The sequence below is a fragment of the Sporothrix schenckii genome (assembly GCF_000961545.1).
Source record: "Sporothrix schenckii 1099-18 chromosome Unknown Cont44, whole genome shotgun sequence".
Classification (NCBI taxonomy): Eukaryota; Fungi; Ascomycota; class Sordariomycetes; order Ophiostomatales; family Ophiostomataceae; genus Sporothrix; species Sporothrix schenckii.
In genome coordinates this window covers 4416268-4434040 of record NW_015971145.1, presented here as the reverse complement: position 1 = coordinate 4434040, position 17773 = coordinate 4416268, and the positions used below count along the sequence as shown (strand labels likewise).

At 57.6% G+C, this 17773-nt stretch overlaps 7 protein-coding genes across 7 annotated transcripts; 3 read left to right on the top strand and 4 right to left on the bottom strand.

Moving 5' to 3' along the window:
* Positions 1-7: 7 nt before the first annotated feature.
* Positions 8-979, bottom strand: SPSK_09588 (uncharacterized protein; the record flags this gene model as incomplete). The annotated part of the gene is made up of 1 exon (XM_016736160.1): positions 8-979. One exon carries the CDS (start codon positions 977-979, stop codon positions 8-10), a length of 972 nt encoding a protein of 323 aa, XP_016588158.1.
* A 2889-nt stretch (positions 980-3868) lies between these two features.
* On the top strand, positions 3869-6289 carry SPSK_08623 (SNARE docking complex subunit; the record flags this gene model as incomplete). The annotated part of the gene is made up of 4 exons (XM_016735214.1): positions 3869-4327; positions 4407-4561; positions 4639-4664; positions 4734-6289. 4 exons carry the CDS (start codon positions 3869-3871, stop codon positions 6287-6289), a joined length of 2196 nt encoding a protein of 731 aa, XP_016588157.1.
* A 530-nt stretch (positions 6290-6819) lies between these two features.
* On the bottom strand, positions 6820-7482 carry SPSK_09822 (exosome complex protein LRP1; the record flags this gene model as incomplete). Its single annotated transcript, XM_016736391.1, has 1 exon — positions 6820-7482. The coding sequence occupies one exon, from the start codon at positions 7480-7482 to the stop codon at positions 6820-6822; it is 663 nt and encodes a 220-aa protein (XP_016588156.1).
* A 686-nt stretch (positions 7483-8168) lies between these two features.
* Positions 8169-10382, top strand: SPSK_08704 (uncharacterized protein; the record flags this gene model as incomplete). The annotated part of the gene is made up of 1 exon (XM_016735292.1): positions 8169-10382. One exon carries the CDS (start codon positions 8169-8171, stop codon positions 10380-10382), a length of 2214 nt encoding a protein of 737 aa, XP_016588155.1.
* Positions 10383-10902: 520 nt separating this feature from the next.
* On the top strand, positions 10903-11625 carry SPSK_09768 (programmed cell death protein 5; the record flags this gene model as incomplete). Its single annotated transcript, XM_016736338.1, has 4 exons — positions 10903-10926; positions 11010-11119; positions 11165-11198; positions 11341-11625. The coding sequence occupies 4 exons, from the start codon at positions 10903-10905 to the stop codon at positions 11623-11625; spliced, it is 453 nt and encodes a 150-aa protein (XP_016588154.1).
* Positions 11626-11778: 153 nt separating this feature from the next.
* Positions 11779-13727, bottom strand: SPSK_08827 (MSC7 protein; the record flags this gene model as incomplete). Its single annotated transcript, XM_016735414.1, has 2 exons — positions 11779-13588; positions 13672-13727. The coding sequence occupies 2 exons, from the start codon at positions 13725-13727 to the stop codon at positions 11779-11781; spliced, it is 1866 nt and encodes a 621-aa protein (XP_016588153.1).
* An 857-nt stretch (positions 13728-14584) lies between these two features.
* Positions 14585-17390, bottom strand: SPSK_08499 (uncharacterized protein; the record flags this gene model as incomplete). Its single annotated transcript, XM_016735094.1, has 4 exons — positions 14585-14784; positions 14858-16229; positions 16315-16419; positions 16500-17390. The coding sequence occupies 4 exons, from the start codon at positions 17388-17390 to the stop codon at positions 14585-14587; spliced, it is 2568 nt and encodes an 855-aa protein (XP_016588152.1).
* Between the last annotated feature and the right edge of the window lie 383 nt (positions 17391-17773).

The following is a 17773-nucleotide window of genomic DNA, read 5'->3' as shown; positions in this document are numbered from 1 at the left end:
TGTACTCCTACAACTCGTAGCCCACAGCACTGGCCTTCCACCCGTTGTGTTCGCCCGGGAGCTGAGCCTTCTCGTACTCGGCCCGCGACACATTGCGCCACTCCTCGACGGGGATCCAGCCAATGTAGGCCCGGTCACCGAAGCCGCCAATCCAGTACACTTGCGTCACCACCAGGCGCAGCCACTCCGACTGGTGGACACGGCTGCCGGGCAGCCAGTACTTCGCGTCGGGATGCGAGGCGACGAAGCATTTCGCCAAGGCCGAGTAGGGAGCGTCCTGGCCGGTGATGGGTTCGAGGTAGCCGATGAGCGAGAAGCGGGGAAGGGCGGCGACTGAGGGAGGAAAGCGCTGGACCTTGGCCACGCCCTCCGACTCGTCCTTGTCATTGCCATAGCCAAACAGCTTCTGGATGCCGCTCACAAGAGACACGCGGGCCGGGCTCGGCGGGTGCGGAGGCTCCCACTGCAGGGCAAGGCTGACGTTGGAACCGGCACGGGCGTTCTTGAATGTAGTGGCGATGCTGATGGCCAGCAAGGTCGGGTTACCGGCGTTCTCGCTGTCGCTTCCGTCCTCGTTGCCTTCTTCGCAGGCCGCCAGGTACTCCGGAAGGCCGACAGGGACGCCGCCAAGACCGGCCGGACGGTTCTCCCATATGTGGAAAGCCGGAGGAGCGGAGCTGCCACCGACAGCAGCGTCATGAGGGAAAACAGTAGAGATAGTACCGAGAGTGGTCAGCGACAGGATGCGGCGGGCCAGGACAGCAGACTCGTACGACGTGGGGATAGTAAACTGCGGATGTGAAGGCGGCGCGGCGGCATCGTCATTGCCATCACCGTGTCGAGAGTAGAGGAAGCCGCCCTTGGCATGGCCGTTGTCGGCAAATAGGTTGACCTTGTTGTCAATGGGCACCAGATGCGGTTCGATGACGGCCGAGGCAGCGGCGCCAGTAGCCAGTAGAGCGGGTGCCCAGAACTTCATATCCGCGAGGCTGAGCGAGTGGGAATTGCACAGGTAGTATTAGGAGCGGCAAAGAGAGAGACAAGGACCTAGGTAAGCGGCAGGGAAGAAAATCTCATGAGGTTAGAAGAAGAAAAAAATCGGACCTGCGGAACAGAGGCAGAGGGAGAAGCAAGGCAGAAGTCAGACGATGGAAAGTAGGGAGAATCAGGTTATGGAAGGGGCCACCACTTTGCTGACATGCAACGGTGCTTCTTCCCTGCGGACAGCAGGAGCAAGCGAGCGGAAAGAGAAGAGAAAAATAGGAAGTTGCGTCCCTTGATCACAACAGGTCACTGTGTAGGAAGGAGCGTTGGGCGTGTTGATCTTTGTGTTACGAAAAGAGGAGGAACAAGCAAGTGCGATGCGCGAGTGGTACTAGAGGAAGCACAAACAGTGAGGGGGGCAGTTTGCATGGCCTGGCGCAGGGTCCCGTCTTAGAGGCACATGGCACTCTGTATTTAGCGAGTCTAATAGCAGCCTAGTGGTAGCTCTAGTGGTAGCTGTCCCAGGCCTGCACGAGATGTGGCCGACAAGGAATCAGAGGATGTGAAGCCGACCAACGGACAACTTCGGATAGCACTGAGGAGCTGCCCTCGGCTCAGTTTGAGCTACTTTGCCTTCTTTCTTTTGCTGCCTTGTCCCATCCTCGATCTTGCTTGATTTTGGTAGACAGGCCGCAAATGTCGGGGGTGGCAGCCAGCTGCTTCTGCCAAACAGAGCACGGAATACTATCGTCACTTTTGATTCTCCAACATATTTTGTACTTGTTGAGGCTTTTGATTTCGTTCCCTCGCCCTTTCGAGTAAGAGCTCGCCCTCTCTTTGTTCACTCGACCTCAATTCGTCTTTCGTCGGTCTCGGCCTTTCTCATCGCTCCATCCCACTCCGTTCGTCATACGAACCAGAAGAGCTTTCGGTTCCGTCTTAGTCAATAAGCCTCCCTTTTGCTGAACTCGTTCGTCATGCCACTGTACTGCTTTTAGACTCGTTCATTCCTCTTTTTGGCGTTTTCTCGTCCCGTGTGTATGTGAACTTCGCTCTCTTCGCATGGTCCATACGGGTGCCAACCCGTTTAGCTCTGAGTCGCCACAGAAGACATCTCCACCTCGTGTTCTTGGCTGCAGGCGCATCTTATCAATCAAGGATCAGTACAAAGTACTTACTGGTGGTCCAACGCGGGTAACCGACAGCCGTTGAATTCCATTTTCGAAGATACCTGTACAGAGGATTCTAGCTGCCGGTATGAAAAAACGACGCAGGTCAGAAGAAATCACGGAATTTGTTACACTCGTATGGCGAAATACGATTTGTACTGGTGATTTGGCTTTCAAAGTGGCAAGTTAAGAGTGCCCTGTACAGCCAAACGCGTAAGTCGTTCGTCTCTGTACGAGTGCAGTGATCTCCCTCTGTCACGGAATTCATGTGGCCATACATGGGCATTTAATAGTGCATAGATATGTCAATCCATCAAGGCGGCAACCTTTGTGGCTGTGGCAAGAACGCAAGATTTGTATAGTGACCACGACTCTCAGCTTCTCATCATGAACCGTTGGGGCATCTTGTGTAAGAGTTTACATTCAAGTACATACGTCGATCCTTTCGCTCTCCATGTGGCATTCTCTACGCCGACCGTCTCAAAGTAGAACGATATTCAGGGAGAGAACAAAGCGTGTGCTCCTCTTCGAGAAAGCTGTAAAATATGTGCCACAGCTGTAAAACATACCGAACAGTTTGCCGCCGAATTCTACGAAAGCCGATGCCAACAAGGCGTGCCAGTTGTCTTCCGTGAAGCATTACACCGTCAACGTCATTTTGACGCTGTGTGACCCAACGACGCCGGTTAATGACAGCCAGGGATCACGAGTAGCACAATACGACGGCCGTCCAAGTCAGAGCTCTTGATGAGTACCACAGAGACAGACAGACACACACAAAAGTCACTGATTTCTCAAGACAAAGGAACCTGCAATACATGAGCATGCAAATGTTACGTAAATGCCAAGAAAGGGTTGAAAAAGCAAGAGAGCACCGACGGAGCACCGACGGAGCACCGACGTGTCTCGAGAAGAGTGGCAAAGAAACTCTCAAAGTCTTGCCGTTGTCGACTTTGAGTGTGTTGACTATTGCTGCAGCATACTTGCTAGGGAATTGCTCAGCATTGTCAATCCAAACATGGTAAAAGTGAAGCAACTTTGTGTGATGCAAAAGACATACGACGTTCAGTGACTTTGTGCCCTAACTTGTAGCCAGGTGGTTACCGAGCTCTAGAGCTGTTAGTGGGCGGTTGGTGGGCGTAGCACGTGCCAGCTCATTGGGGGGGGGGGTTCTCGGCGCTGTAAAATAGCACTGAGCCACCCCAAAGCTCGTCGGTGGGTGTTGTGGAGAATGAGAGTGGCGGGAGCCAATAGCGTGAGCTGTCCTCATTGACATCGACGCATTCCCACCACCTTCAACTTCCCACCACCATATTATCACCACCTCATCGGCCACCAGCTCTCCTCTATCAGCACAACGAGCCACGTGTAAAGAGCTGCACCCAAGCCGCCGGTCACAAACAAGGCTGCACTGCACGCCTCCAGTTCAGCTGCCTAACACACTCGACGCCAATAACACGACCGCGCCGGCGACTTGCAAAAACAACAATCCATCCTCCCCCCTCTTGATTCGAATTGCGACTACGTCTCCATCCCTACTTTCGATTCCGCAACGCGCCCGACCATCAGAACGGACCATCCCTGGTGCTGTAGCTTCGAGGCGCAAAGACTCGAGCACGCAGCAGTGCGCACCGTCCGGGCGAGCCCCTTCCTTTCGGCCTCCACATCTCCCACCTCCATCTCTCCGCCCTCCCACACCTCCCACGCCTTCCACAATGGCCTCGCTGCGGGACAAACAGATTTCGGCGCTCAAGCGCATGCTGAACCTCAACGATCCGGGCGCCGATGCCAGCGACGAGCCCAACCACAGCCACAACTCGCACCAGGCCCAGCAACAGCAGCTCGGTGTGCTTGGGCCCGACGGCGAGCTCATCTGGAAGGTCCTTGTCTTTGACGACCTCGGCATGCAGATTGTCAGCAGCGTCCTGCGCGTCAGCGACCTGCGCGCTCTGGGTGTCACCATGCACATGCACCTATCGGCCAACCGACACCGGATCGAGGACGTGCCCGTCATCTACCTGGTCGAGCCGACGACTGCCAACCTCAAGGCCATCACGGGCGACCTGGAAAAGGACCTCTACTCACCTGCCTACATCAACTTTTTGTCGTCCATACCACGGCCGCTTCTTGAGGACTTTGCCTCCGAGACCGTGGTCAACGGCACGCAACAGCATGTGAGCTGGCCTTGCCGACAAAGCGCAAAATGACGCATGCCGCACAACATTGCAATCCAGCTGACACTTTTCCTTCTAGATCGCCCAATTGTACGACCAATACCTCAACTTCATCTGTGCCGACAACGACCTCTTCAGTCTCGGCATGCAAAACGACCACACATACTGGGCCCTCAACTCGGGCCAGATCAAGGACGAGCAGCTCGACCATGTCCTCAACAAGATCGTCAGCGGGTGAGCAGATGGTCTTGCATTCTCGAAACGCAGTGCGCTGAACGGCATACTAACCTACCTCGTCTCGCTCTCTCTAGCTTGTTTAGTGTCGTTGTGACAATGGGTAGGCTCTGCCTTTTGCCTTTTTATTTGCCCAAAACCACGGCTCGACTAGTTGACTAACTCCAAACAGGCGTCATTCCCATCATCCGCTGTCCCAAAGGCATGGCGGCCGAGATCATTGCGACTAAGCTCGACCGCAAGCTGCGCGACCACCTCCTGAGCTCCAAGGACAACATGTTTGCCAGCGGTGGCCGGCCCACCTCGTCCGCCGGCGTACCCGTGTCACGGCCAGTGCTGATCATTCTCGACCGCAACATCGACCTGACGACCATGCTGTCGCACTCCTGGACGTACCAGAGCTTGGTGCACGACGTCTTGGGCATGAAGCTCAACCGCGTCACCATTGAGACGCCCGTCGACGAAAAGAACCCCGCCAAGGGCACCACCAAGAAGACCTACGACATCAACGCCTCCGACTTCTTCTGGAACAAGAACGCGCCCCTGCCCTTCCCGCAGGTGGCCGAAGACATCGACGCCGAGCTCAGCCGGTACAAGCAAGACACAAACGAGATCACGCGCAAGACCGGCGCGTCGTCCTTTGAGGACCTGCAGAACGACACGAGCGCCAGCGCACAGCACCTCAAGGCCGCCATAACGCTGCTGCCCGAGCTGCGCGAGCGGAAAGCGGTCCTGGACATCCACATGAACATCCTGGCCGCCCTCCTGACTGGCATTAAGGACCGCCAGCTCGACAACTTCTTCCAGATCGAGGAGAACATCGCCAAACAGACCAAGGCCCAGGTTCTCGAGCTGCTCAGCGACGCCGCCAAAGGCACCAACCCGGCCGACAAGCTGCGCCTCTTCATCATCTGGTTCCTGACCACCGAGCAAGACGTCAGCCGCGCCGAGTGGCCGCAGTTTGAGGACGCCCTCAAAACCGCCGGCGCCGACATCACCTCGCTCGGCTACATCCGCCAGGTGCGCGCCACCACCAAGATGACCCAGCTCACCACCGTCCACAGCACGCCGCAGCAGCAGACCGCCGCCTCCACCGACCTCTTTGGCCGCTTCTCGTCCATCTCGTCCCGCCTCACCGACCGCCTCAAGGAGACGGGCGTGCCCTCCAACCTGTCTGCCAACCTCGAGTCCATTGTCGGCTCCATCAAGAACTTTTTGCCCGCCAACCGCGACCTGACTGTTACCAGCATTGTCGGCTCCATCATGGACCCGGGCACCTCCAACAGCTCCGCCATCATGAAGACCGAGAGCTATCTCTACTTTGACCCCCGCAACTCCCACGCTCGCGGCACGATGCCCCCGCCGTCCATGGCCCGTGGTGGCGGGGGCAGCCACCTCGGCGTCGACGGTGGCGACGGTTCTGGCTCGTTGGGTGGTGGCGCTGGCTCCGGCATGCCCGGCGCCGGCGGCGGCCTGGGCGGCAGCCAAAACCCAGGCATAAGCGCGTCCTTTGGCCAGCGGCGGCAAGGCTTCAGCGATGCCATTGTTTTTGTCGTCGGCGGCGGCAGCATCAACGAGTACGGCAACCTGCAAGAGTGGGTGCACCGGACAGGTGGCGGCAATGACCGAGCCAAGCGGCGGGTGGTCTACGGCGCGACGGAGCTGATGAATGCCGACGAGTTCTGCCAAGGGGAGCTGGATCGTCTGGGACGCGAGACAACAACATGAGGTGCTGCAGACGTGCAGGGGGTTTCCGGTGTGGAGATGGGGGTTAATATGTTTTCGGACGACAACCTACAATGACTGCATTTTATTTATTCGGGCCACGCCCTCATTGCAGTAATATATATAATACAAAATGTGAATTTAGAATATGCGAGTTAAGACTACAGAAAATGATGATTGTTATGAAAATGAATTGCCGTCTCCGGGACTATCGGTCATGGGTATCATTCTATCTAGTTGGTGTCCGTGCCTCGTCTGCAGAGCTTCCTCTTCTCTCTACATAAAAAGAGAGGCCGTCCGCCGTATGCGCTAACCGGCCTGGTGTCTCGAGATCTACCGAACAGCAAAGCGATGCCGCTATAAACGCTGTCGTGGCAGAATATGACAGGAACATCAAGTGTCCTTCATCCGCGTGATGACTGCTATTGCAAAACGTCGCCGGCCCGGTCAGGATCAGACTCAGGAAGCAGAGGGTCGCCGACCGTCCTCGGTCAAACTACAAGTCTTGTTTTCCGTCATTCGTTTGTCCCCTCTCATGTCGCCCGCGATCCCCTGCTGTATGGATGGCTACGGCCGCGAGCGTCGCTAGACGGAGAATCGCGACCACTGCCATGCTTTGGCCGCTTCGTTAGGCCGCCGCCCGAGCTGCTTCCTGCTCCTCCGCCCGCCGCCGCACCGCCGCCTCGTTTCCTGCCACGGGGCGAGGCGTTGCCCGCAGCACGCGCAGCAGCACTCTCTGACTGCGTCCCGGCCGCTGCGGCCGCCTGCTCCTGCTTCAGCAGGTCGTCCAACTGCGACCTCACCCCCGGGCTATCGTCTAGATCTGCCTTGAGAAACCGAATGGCCGCTGACTTGTTCAGCCGGTTGGTGGGCGGCTCAGCAACTGGCGGCTTCTCGGCCGCGTCAATCTTGCCCATGTACTGGCGCACGCGCTGCAGCTCGCGAAACACGGCATGGTTGCGGGCATCGACACCCGCGAGGCCCAGGCTGCAGTACAGCGTCGATTCGAGCGCAAAGCTGGCGAGGACGTGCAGCTTGGCCTTGTCGAGCAGCGGGAGGTGCATAGCGGCGGCCGCGTGGCTGTTGGTCGACGAGGACGAGCTGCTGGCGTCGTTGAGGAGGAGGGGCGCGACAGCCGCCTTAAGACGGTCAATGTCGGCCGCCAGCTGGCGAATGCGCGGCTGTATGTCGTCCATGATTCTCAGGTGTGCAAGTGGTTGGCGACAAAGAAGCTATACAACGTAGGAATGCCTGTCGGCAAACGGAATACTAAGTCCAAAATACATGGTCGTCAAAGACGCTCATTTTTTAATGGGTCAGATCCGGCGCGGGTCCACTTTGAAAATAATGGCCAATCACAACACACACATTGAATCCGTCTACTAAGGAAAGCGCGACCCGATGCGCCTGCTTTTGGGAACGCTAAGAAAAAAAACGTTATTCTCACAAGCCGAAGATCAAAGAAGAGCGACTAAGCAAAAGAAAACGCTCCGTAGGAATTTCGTGAACAACAAACAACGCCCCCCATATCCCACCACTCCTACCACCACCACGAAACAACTACCGGCGACGACGACGGTGGCGACAAATCGAGTGCGGTTTGACGGCTGTAGTACGAGAGACTGCAGCGCTACCAGACGAGTCCGCGTGCAAATTAAGACCCCATCTGGGTGCGGCCGTCTATACCATCGACATCAACGGCACTCGGATCAAGCGTCTCCCCGGCCGAGCTCACGGCAACAGGTGTTTGCAACAGAGCCGCCTCTGGCTGTCTCTCCCCGCTGAGCGGATACCGTTGTCTGAGCAGGAGCTCGTCTCCAGCATACAACACACCACGCCACATCGTCGTTACGTTTCATGGCATTGCGGTAGCGCGGCACAAATGGGTAGCATGGCCCTCTTGGCTGGCGCCCGCAGTGCCGGGATACATGCAGCGCCCGCACGGGCCGTCCTTTTGCGGCTCCGGTCCTCATGCGGTGCCGCATCGGCTGTTGCGGCATCGCGGCATGCCTCTTCACACTCCCCACTACCCTTCACGGAAACATCGTCCTCGCTCCCTTCCGACTACCACCTCCCTTTCGGAAACCCGTCTCTGCTCATTCCCACTCTCTCAAAGCATGAGCCCACAATATTGGCGTCGCCCCGGGCATCCGCGGCGTCAGCGACGGCACAACAGAACGCAACCCGGGTGCCCTCCACACCAGACGCGCCGACACCTAGCGAGCCCTCTCAACGAGCCCCTCAAAATACGTCCCAGCGACCTCCAGCAAGGCCCTTCTCAAACCCTTTGACTTCTTCGCCAAAGGTACCGAAACCGACACAGCCCATCTCGAAGACGATATTAAGCGCAGGTAGAAGACTAGGCAGAGAGTCGGATGCCGAGCCGGACCACCACCGGCTGGAGCCAACACCGATTCGCCAAAGTAGCCCGCCACCGCCATTGACAGAGGTAGAGGAAGATCCAGACGATTATTTCAGGATACTACCCGAAGAAGACGACCAGACACGCGCTGCGCCTGCGACGGAAACACGCCCAACCCCCCGCGAGCCGATTCACGTGCTCGGCGGCAACATTCAGGCCACATACCTGGCACACATGCTCGCCGGTCTTCCCAGCAACCCTGAGGTGCACATAGTGCACCTCGGCTACCATCAGGCGCGGAAATGGGACAGTGAGGGTGAGCGGGTGGAGGTCCTGCGCGGCAACAAGGCCTTGCCACACAACCCAGTCATTGGCGAGTACGCCGGGCCGAATCGCCGACCGTCACGGAGCAGCAATGTTGTTCGGCCGCGGTCCTTTGACACTGTCCATCGGCCCATTGAGAACCTCATTGTCACAATGACGTGTGCCGCTTCGATCGGGGCCTTGGAACAGCTTGCGCCTCGCATTAACAGCCGGACAACAATCTGCCTCCTGCAGCCGGGTCTGGGCGTGGTCGAGCGGATCAACGAACTGTGCTTCCCATACATCCCGGACCGACCCTCGTACATCCTGGGGCACATGACACACCTGCTTGGCTACACCGAAAACGCCTTTTCCGTTGTAGAGAATGTGCCCGGCAGGGTGGTCCTGACACACTATACGCCGCCCGACCAGCTAGTTGAGGAGGGCGGCGAGCTTGTCGCTGGAGACCGCCGCGCCATCGCTGCTAGCGACGATGACGACTTTGACAGCATCATTGCTGATGGCGAAATCGGTGCCGACGGCAACAGTGTTAGCAGCAGCAGCAGGAACAGCAAAAGTCCGCCAACGTTCGTACCTGAACTACCTCCCGCCCCAAAAAGGAAACGGGAGGGCACAGACGGCGATCAGAGCTTGGAACTAGAATACAGCACCGGTATGCGCCTCATGTATTTGCTGAACGTCACGCCCGAGCTCGGCGCAGGGGGGTACTCGACCGCCGCGTTTTTGCGATACAAGCTACCCGAGTTGGTGTACGCCGCCGCCGTTGAGCCAGTACAGACTGTCCTGGACCTACCCATGGGAAATGCATTGTGGTCCAATGGGCCTGCGTGGTCCATGGTGGAGGATCTGGTCCGGGAAATGATCAGTGTCATCTTGCAGATGCCCGAGACGCGCGCGTCGCCCAAGCTCGCCGAGTATGTGCGCAGTGGCGCGTTTGAACGGAAGGTGTTTCGGCTGTCCTACCGCAAGAGCGAAGGCCGCACCAGGCGCCCCGGCCCCGGTGGAAACAATCACTCTGACGACGGCGACGCGTACCGCGGCAGCGGGCCCCAGTCTGCCCAAAGCGACAGCGGCGGCTACTGCCTCATGGCACGACGCGTGGCTTTGGGACAGGGCACCGACATTGAGTTTCTCAACGGCTACTTTGTGCGACGCGGGAAAGCTCTCGGAGTAGCCTGCCCGCACAACGAGATGATTATCAAGATGGTGCGGGCAAAACAGCGCAGCCGCGTAGCGCGGCCGTCGGCACTGCAAATTGATCCAAGCGACCCAGACCAAGAGTCGCACATTCCATTTGTCCCGCCGTCGGGGCCGTACGTCTCGGCATCCGGGAAGTTTCCGAAGCCAGAGAAGCGAAAGAAGCATGCCGGCAAGCAAGCTTCCAAGCATGCAGACAACGACCAGGCTTAGGGCGACAGAAGACGGCGCAAACACCGGGGTTGTTATTAGGCCTCCATAACGATGATGATGCACATAGAACATAGAGAGCAGCGGTGGCAGGCCGGTGGCAGCATTACAAGGCAGGCGTTTTATTTGAATAATCTGAACTTCGGTTCTTTTGGATCTCTTTTGTCTCGACAATGCGGACTATTGTCGCGCTTTTGCGGCAGCGTTTTCACCATGTACTTTATTTATACACATCTTATCAATGTACATACAAATAATATACTTAGACACCTTATCCAATGCCACTACATCCTTGTTCTTTGCGGAGTCCATGCCTCTCAATGCCAATATCAAAATGTGACGTACAGTGAGCTCCCGTCTTACAAAAAAGAGTGGGTCCACGGCCGCAAGGCTCCAGGGCACGCGGACAGGCACACAGGCCCTAAAACTCTACCCCGCTAGATTCAAGCTTGCATCGCGACATTCGCTTCTCGACTTCTCCTCTTGCAACCCATACCACACGACACCCACCCACACTGACACCATGGATGACGACGACTTGAAGAGGGTATGGTTTCCCGTTCCGTTTCTTCCTTATTCTCGCTGAGAGCCTCGACAAGACATACCCATCCGCCCTAACACGTCGTCTAGATTCGCGAAGAACGTCTGCGCCAGCTCAAGCAGCAAGCCGGCAATGGCGGTGGCGGTGGTGGTGGCGGCGGCTCGTCGGAAGAGCAGCGCCAGAAGCAGCAGCAACAGCAGTAAGTTGTGTCCTTGGATTGCATTGTGTGCAGACAAAGCAACAGAACGAACGGCTGTACTGACAACCACAAAGGAAGGGTACGTTTTAGTCAGCACCGATATTACGACCACGACAAACGACCATGGTTTCTTGGATCGCTCCATTTCCTCGCTCCTCCCTTGTCACTCCACGTTCGCGTCTCCCTTGCCATACTAATCCCTTCCCATAGAAGCTCGCCAGAACCTCCTCAACCAGATCCTCGAACCCGACGCGGCCGATCGCCTTGCCCGCATCCGCCTCGTCAAGGAGGAGCGCGCTTCTGCCGTCGAAGACCGTCTGCTGATGCTCGCCCAGTCCGGTCAGCTGCGCGGCAAGGTCTCGGAAGACCAGCTCAAGGACATGCTGACACGCCTGTCGGCCGCCGAAGACGCGAAGCGCGGCACGAGCAGCTCGGCTGGGCGCATTGTGGTCGACCGCCGCACCAAGGGCGGCTTTGACGACGATGACCTGGATCTGGACATTTGAGAGCGGGGATACGCAAGACGAATAAAACACAAAAAAGAAGCATTATGTTATGATACCAACAATGAAACTGCCATCCATTGAAACGCTCCACAAATGTTTATGGCACGTTTTTGCCACGTGCAATCGCACAGAGCAACCCTTCTCCCTTTTTGTCTATGAATTCCGAATCAGCTCCAGCAGACCCCCAATTTTCTCACTCCACGAGAGACCGTAGCCAAATGTAATCAGGCCTTTGACAAACGACCAGCCGCCGTTCTGGCTGCGCACAGGGTACTGCACGACAGGCGGCAGGCCCGTGCGGATGCCGAACCAGCCGAACCGGTCCGCGCACACGCTCTTGGCATTGCACAGCGACTGCAGGCCCTCGCTGCCCGCAAACCGCCCGTACCCAGACCCGCCCACGCCGCCAAACGGCAGCTGTACCGCGTAGTATGTCGCAAAGTCGTTGATCGCCACCATGCCAGCCTTGACGCCCTTGACCACCTTGTCCATCTCGCCGGCCTCGGCGCCGTGCTCGTTGCCAAACACGGACGCGCCCAGGCCAAATGGCGCAGCGTTGGCAATCGCCAGCACAGCCTCGGCCGTGCTCGCCTCGGCGCGCATCATGCAGAGGATGGGGCCAAAGCATTCCTCCTGCGCAATGGCCATGCCCGGGGTAACGTCGGCCAGCAGCGTCGGCGTAAAGTAGTGGCCGTGCGGGAAGCGAGGATGCGTGTAACGGCGTCCGCCCGCAAGCAGCCGCGCGCCCTGCTTGACGGCGTCGTCGATCAGACGCTCGAGACGGTCAAAGTTGGCGTCCGAGATCATGGCACCCACATCGTACTTGTTCGCGTCGTCCGTCTCGGCGTCGTCCCCGTCGTCGTCCTGGAACCCGATACGCAGAGCCCTGACCTTGTCCATCACCAGAGCCAGGAGCGGCTCGTACACACCCGGCGCCGCGATCACGCGCTCGATGCCAATGCAGTTCTGTCCGCTCGATTGGAACGTGCCGCGCAGCATGGTCGCCGCGACCGCGGGCAGACGCTTAGCACCGACCGAGTCCAGGACAATAAAAGGGTCCTTGCCGCCCAGCTCCGCGCACACGGGCGTCAGCGCCTGTGCAGCCGATGTGGCCACGTGCCGTGCTACGGCCTGCGAGCCAATAAACGTAACGTGGGCGATATCCGGGTGCTTCGTCAGGTGGTTCGCAGTCGCCGGCCAGCACACGACGGCCTGCACAAGAGCCGGGTCGTAGCCGTGCGCGACAAGAGCGCCGCGCATCAGCGCCGTAAAGTACTGCGTGCTCCAGGCCGTCTGTTCGGAGGCCTTGACGACAATGGCATTGCCCGCAAACAGCGCCGACACCATGGGTGCCAGCAGGTTGTGGAACGGGTAGTTCCAGCTGACAAGCGCGGCCACCACGCCCAGAGGCTCGTACACGACCGCGTTGCGCTTGTGCGGCATCAGGAGTGCGTTGGTCGGGCGCGACGACGGCCGCAGCGCCTTCTCGCCGTGCTTGAGCGTCCATTGAATCCGCTCCGCGACAACGAGCACCTCGCCGAGCGCAGCGTCGAGCGGCAGTTTGCCAGAGTCCAGGCACGCAACGCGGCAGATGTCCTTTTGGTTGTCGAGCACATGTTGCAACAACGAACGAAGCACCCGGCGCCGGTCGCGGAACGACGTCGTACTCGCCCAGACAGTCTGCGCGGCCTTGGCCGACGCGACAGCGCGGTCAATGGCCGCGGGCGTGGACGGGTTGACGAGGCCGAGGAACTGGCCTGTGGCGGGCGCGTAGCACTGAATCGCAGACAATCCGGACACCTTGATGCTCGGCGAGCTCAAGTACCGCTTCTCCTCAGGCAGCTTGGGTAACGGCACCTTGTAGCGTCTCGGCCGGTCGGAGTTTCTGTTGGCACAAATGATGACGATCACTGCGCCAACAGCGACAAAAGTCCACGACCATGCCCGCAGTAAAGGAATCAGTCTAGATGGCTGTCAGTACGGCAAAACACCATGTCAAATCAAAGAGAGGATTCAGGTTGCATTGGCGGATCGTATAAAACATACTCCTCAATGGCAGCGTCCACATGCAGCAGCCAGGCTGAAACCGCTTGCAAAACCATGATAAAGGATTGAAAAGAATATAAACAGTGCGAAGTCAAGAAAATATGCGCAAGGGGCGATCGAGCTCTCTCCAACGCAATGACTCGTCGTGCTTGGTTGAAAGCTGGCGAGAGAGCTTGACAGAAGTGCTGGAAGAAAAGGGGGCTAATGCTTCCGGCGTGGTAAAAAAGCGGGTCAAAAGTACCATTGACCAATTGCGTGGGTCGCTCCTGGTTCCTTTGGAGAAAACATCAGACGATAAACAATAACGTCGGGATGGATGGCCAAGGGCAAGAGCATGGCGTGTGTTGCTGAATATGAAGAAGGAGCTTTGCATTTGTGGTTTGAGTGTTCAGTGGTAGAGGGACTGAAAGACTAAAACCCGCAACAACAAAAAAAAAAAAAAAAAACAATAATACAGAAACGTATAAAAATAAATACACAACATTTGGACCTCACCAAGAGCAGATAGGCAAAGGGTTGCTGATAGAAAAAGACATACATCACATAAACACTATCTAATAATATGAAAGCTTTCTTTTATTGTTCTTCATTTTCTTTGTATCTCCACGGCGCTGGATGGTCTCGCTTCAATATAAACCGCCCCTGACATATTCTCTGTTCCTTTTTTGATGCCAGAGAAACGGGAGAGTAGATCTCCGGTGTGGAAAGGTATCACAAAATATGGCGAAGCAGTAGCCAAGAAAAATATAAAAAAGAAAAAAAGAAAAAAAAGGTGACACGAGTGCCACTGGGCAACAAAGCAAAAAACACGCAGCAAAATGTAGCAATAGAGACAACAAAAAACAAGACTTCATGAGAAAGTTTAAAGATGGGAAAGAATTAATATTGAAACCCTCAAGAACACAAGAGTCGATTACCGGAAGCGCGCGCGGCAGCGGCCCATAACCTCGCCTTGGCACACCAGCTCGGCACTGAATTCAGAGCCGTCGAGAGTCAGGTAAATGTCAAAGTACACGCGGTAGAACGTGCCCTGTGGCGTGTCCATGCGTTCAAAGTCTTTCTCCAGGTTTTTGCGCGACAGGTCGGAGGTAAGGGTGACGACTTCCTTGATTCCTGGGAACGGTTAGCATTGTACAGACACGACAGAAGGACTCGAATCGATCGAATGGAAAGGGACAATACGTACTTGGGTCCTTGGTGTACTCCGGGCAGACATCATCGTCGCAGGCGTACAAAATGTCCTCGTACATGAGCGTGGCGCCCGGGGCGACCTGCCGGAAGAAAGACACCTTGACGGGCTCGCCAATCTTGACCTTCTGGCCCTTCTGCACGAAAATCTGGCGCGTGAACTTGCAGCGATCTTTTCCGTCGAGCGACGGCACACGGTACGCCTCTGGGTGGTAGCCCTCCTTGAAGGGCTGGAGCGTGGCCATGAGGTAGTGGCGACGAGCGATACGGTGAGTGATGATGCGTTCGGTGATACCTGCAGTAACGGCACCCTTGACAATGGCAGCCACAGAGTCCATGGGACGCACGACCTTGGACTGGAACTGGGGAGGGACGTGCAACTTGATCTGCTGGAAGAGGAACTCGGAGGCACCGAAACCTCCGACAACCAGGATGTTCTGCAGCGTGCGGTTCTGGGCCTGGATGGCAATGATCTGATTGCGCACCAGCTCGAGAATGCGGTTGACAACCGGCTCGAAACATTGCAGAATCTCCTCGTTCGTGAAGGTCATGTAGCCCTCTTCGATGCCGGCCTCGGGGAACTCGGCCTCGATACCGACGTCGACAGCCCACTTCTGCCCGTTGTTACGGAAATCGGCCTTGATACGGTTCTCAAAGTCCATGATGCACTTGGCGTACACACGGCCAGCCATCTTGGAGCCGTCGGGCAGCTTCATCTTGCGGATCTTGGTGCGCAGAATGTTGCTGAAATTCCGGTTCAGGGCGGTCGAACCGCACGAGTCTCCGGAACCAGCCGTGCACTCGGCGACCGTGAAGGGATTCTCCTCCTCGACCTCGTAGGCGATCAAATCGACAGTACCACCGCCACAATCCACAATCAGGAGGGCGTCGTGTACCTTGAGCTTCAGCAGACCCGTCTTGGAACAGAAGAGGGCGGCGGCCTCGGGCTCGGACACCAGAGTCAGGCGGTTGTCGTTCTCGTCGCGCAGGAAACCGGCCTGGATGGCGGCGGCACGGGTAGCGGCCTTGCCAGCGTCGTTCCAAATGGCGGGTACGGTGAGGTAATAGCGAATGTTGCGCTCCTCACGGTTGAACACTTCACCGAGCGTCTTCTGCAGCGCGGCGCGCATGGCCTGGCGCAGCTTGAAGAGGTAGTCGGCAGCGACGTCGATCTCAGACTTGCCTGGCGGCAGAGGCGGCAGGTTGATGGGGTCGATGTATGTGTTGCCGGACAGCATCAGCTGCAACTTGAACCACTCGACCTTCTGCACACCCGCCTTGGGGTAACCCGTGGGCGCGAGGGCATCAGCGATATCGGGACCCCAGCCGACAACCTTTTGGTACTGATCATAGTACAGAACTGTGGGGATCTATAGAAAGCGATTGCTTGTTAGCAATAATTTTCTTGGTTGTCTACGGAGTCGTGCGTGGGCCTTTGGACGAGGTGTTTCTCACCTTTTGCTTCGTGTAGGAACCAGCACCGGGCCATTCTGTGATAATATCCTCCTTCGCCTCGTTGTTGGTAGCAAAGGCAAAAGCAACACCCGAAAACGTGGTACCCTAAGTGTGTTAGCCAAAGCCCCCCCGTGGATACGTCACATACTCCATGCACAAACTGAAGACAAGAGAGGGCCACATACAAAGTCAATACCGACAATCAGCTGAGCCTTACTCCGGCTGCTGCCCTCGACTTCGGCCGCAGGACGGCCGTACCCGGCCGCAACCGGCTGCGGTTGCGGGGGGACCTGGGCGTAGCCCTGGGGTTGCGGGGCTCCGTTGTAGCCCGGGGGCCCGCCCATGGCCGGGGGGCCGCCAGGAATCTGCATTTGTGGCGGGTAGCCGGGCACAGGGGCGCCGGTGTTGATGGGAGGAGGGCCACCTGCCATCTGGGAGGGAGGGGCGCGGGGAGGACCGCCGGGGACAGGAGCACCAGCAGGAGGGTATCCGGCAGTGTAGCTGGGCGGGCGAGGCGCTCCAGGGACGTTGGGGTTCATGATGACGGGCTGCTGGATGCCCAGAGGAGTGAGTCCGAACGGCGGCGGCTGCTGCTGCTGCTGCTGTTGCTGCGGCTGCTGCGGAGCACCAACGGGCGGCGGCGTGAAGGCAGACGAAGGTTGTCCTGGAACAGGACTCGTAGTGGAGATGGGCGCGCCGATATGGGCGGCGGGCGGCGAGGCAGACGTAGGCGGGGGGACTGGCGGAAGAGGTCCTTGAAGGTCAGCAGGAGACGGCTGAGGCGGCGGCTGCTGAGGCGGTTGTTGCGGCGGACCCAGAGGAGGTTGTTGATGCAGCGTCTGGAGCTGAGGCGTCTGCGAAGGGGGAGGTGGATGAGGCTGGAGCGGCTGTTGCTGGCCAGGCGGGGGAGTGGGATGGGGAGAGGGAGAGGGAAACTGCTGGGGGATCTGGGGCGGGGCGGCCGAGATGCCGTAGACGGGCTGTTGTTGGTTTGTGGGCGGAGGGCCTTGAATGCTGGCGGTGGATTTGCGTTTGCCAAAACCAAAGGCTTTCAGTCGGGTGTTCAGCGAACTCATAAGGAAGACTGGGGGAGGGGGAGGGAAGGGAAGAAATAAGAACTTTGGCTGGAGAGGGAGAAAAGGGAAGAAAGAGAGAGGTGTGGCGGGGGTGCGGGTAGGGCATTGAAAGGCGAAGGTAGGGAAAATACTCTGAAGGTTTGTCCCAGAAAACGGAGAACGGGGAGGGATTGAGCCCAAAGAAACGGCAATGCAGAGACGTAGGGCAGCAGGGAGAGCGGTGCCTCAGCGCGAGGGACAACGGTGAGCCAGTTGCGAAGAGCAGCGAGAAAAGAGGCGTTTCTCAGCAGTTGCAGGGATCAAACGAAGTGCGCGCAAGTGTTCGGAACGGATGGAGAATGGCGCTGTTGGGTGGGCATGGGAAGTGGGAAACGGTGAAGACA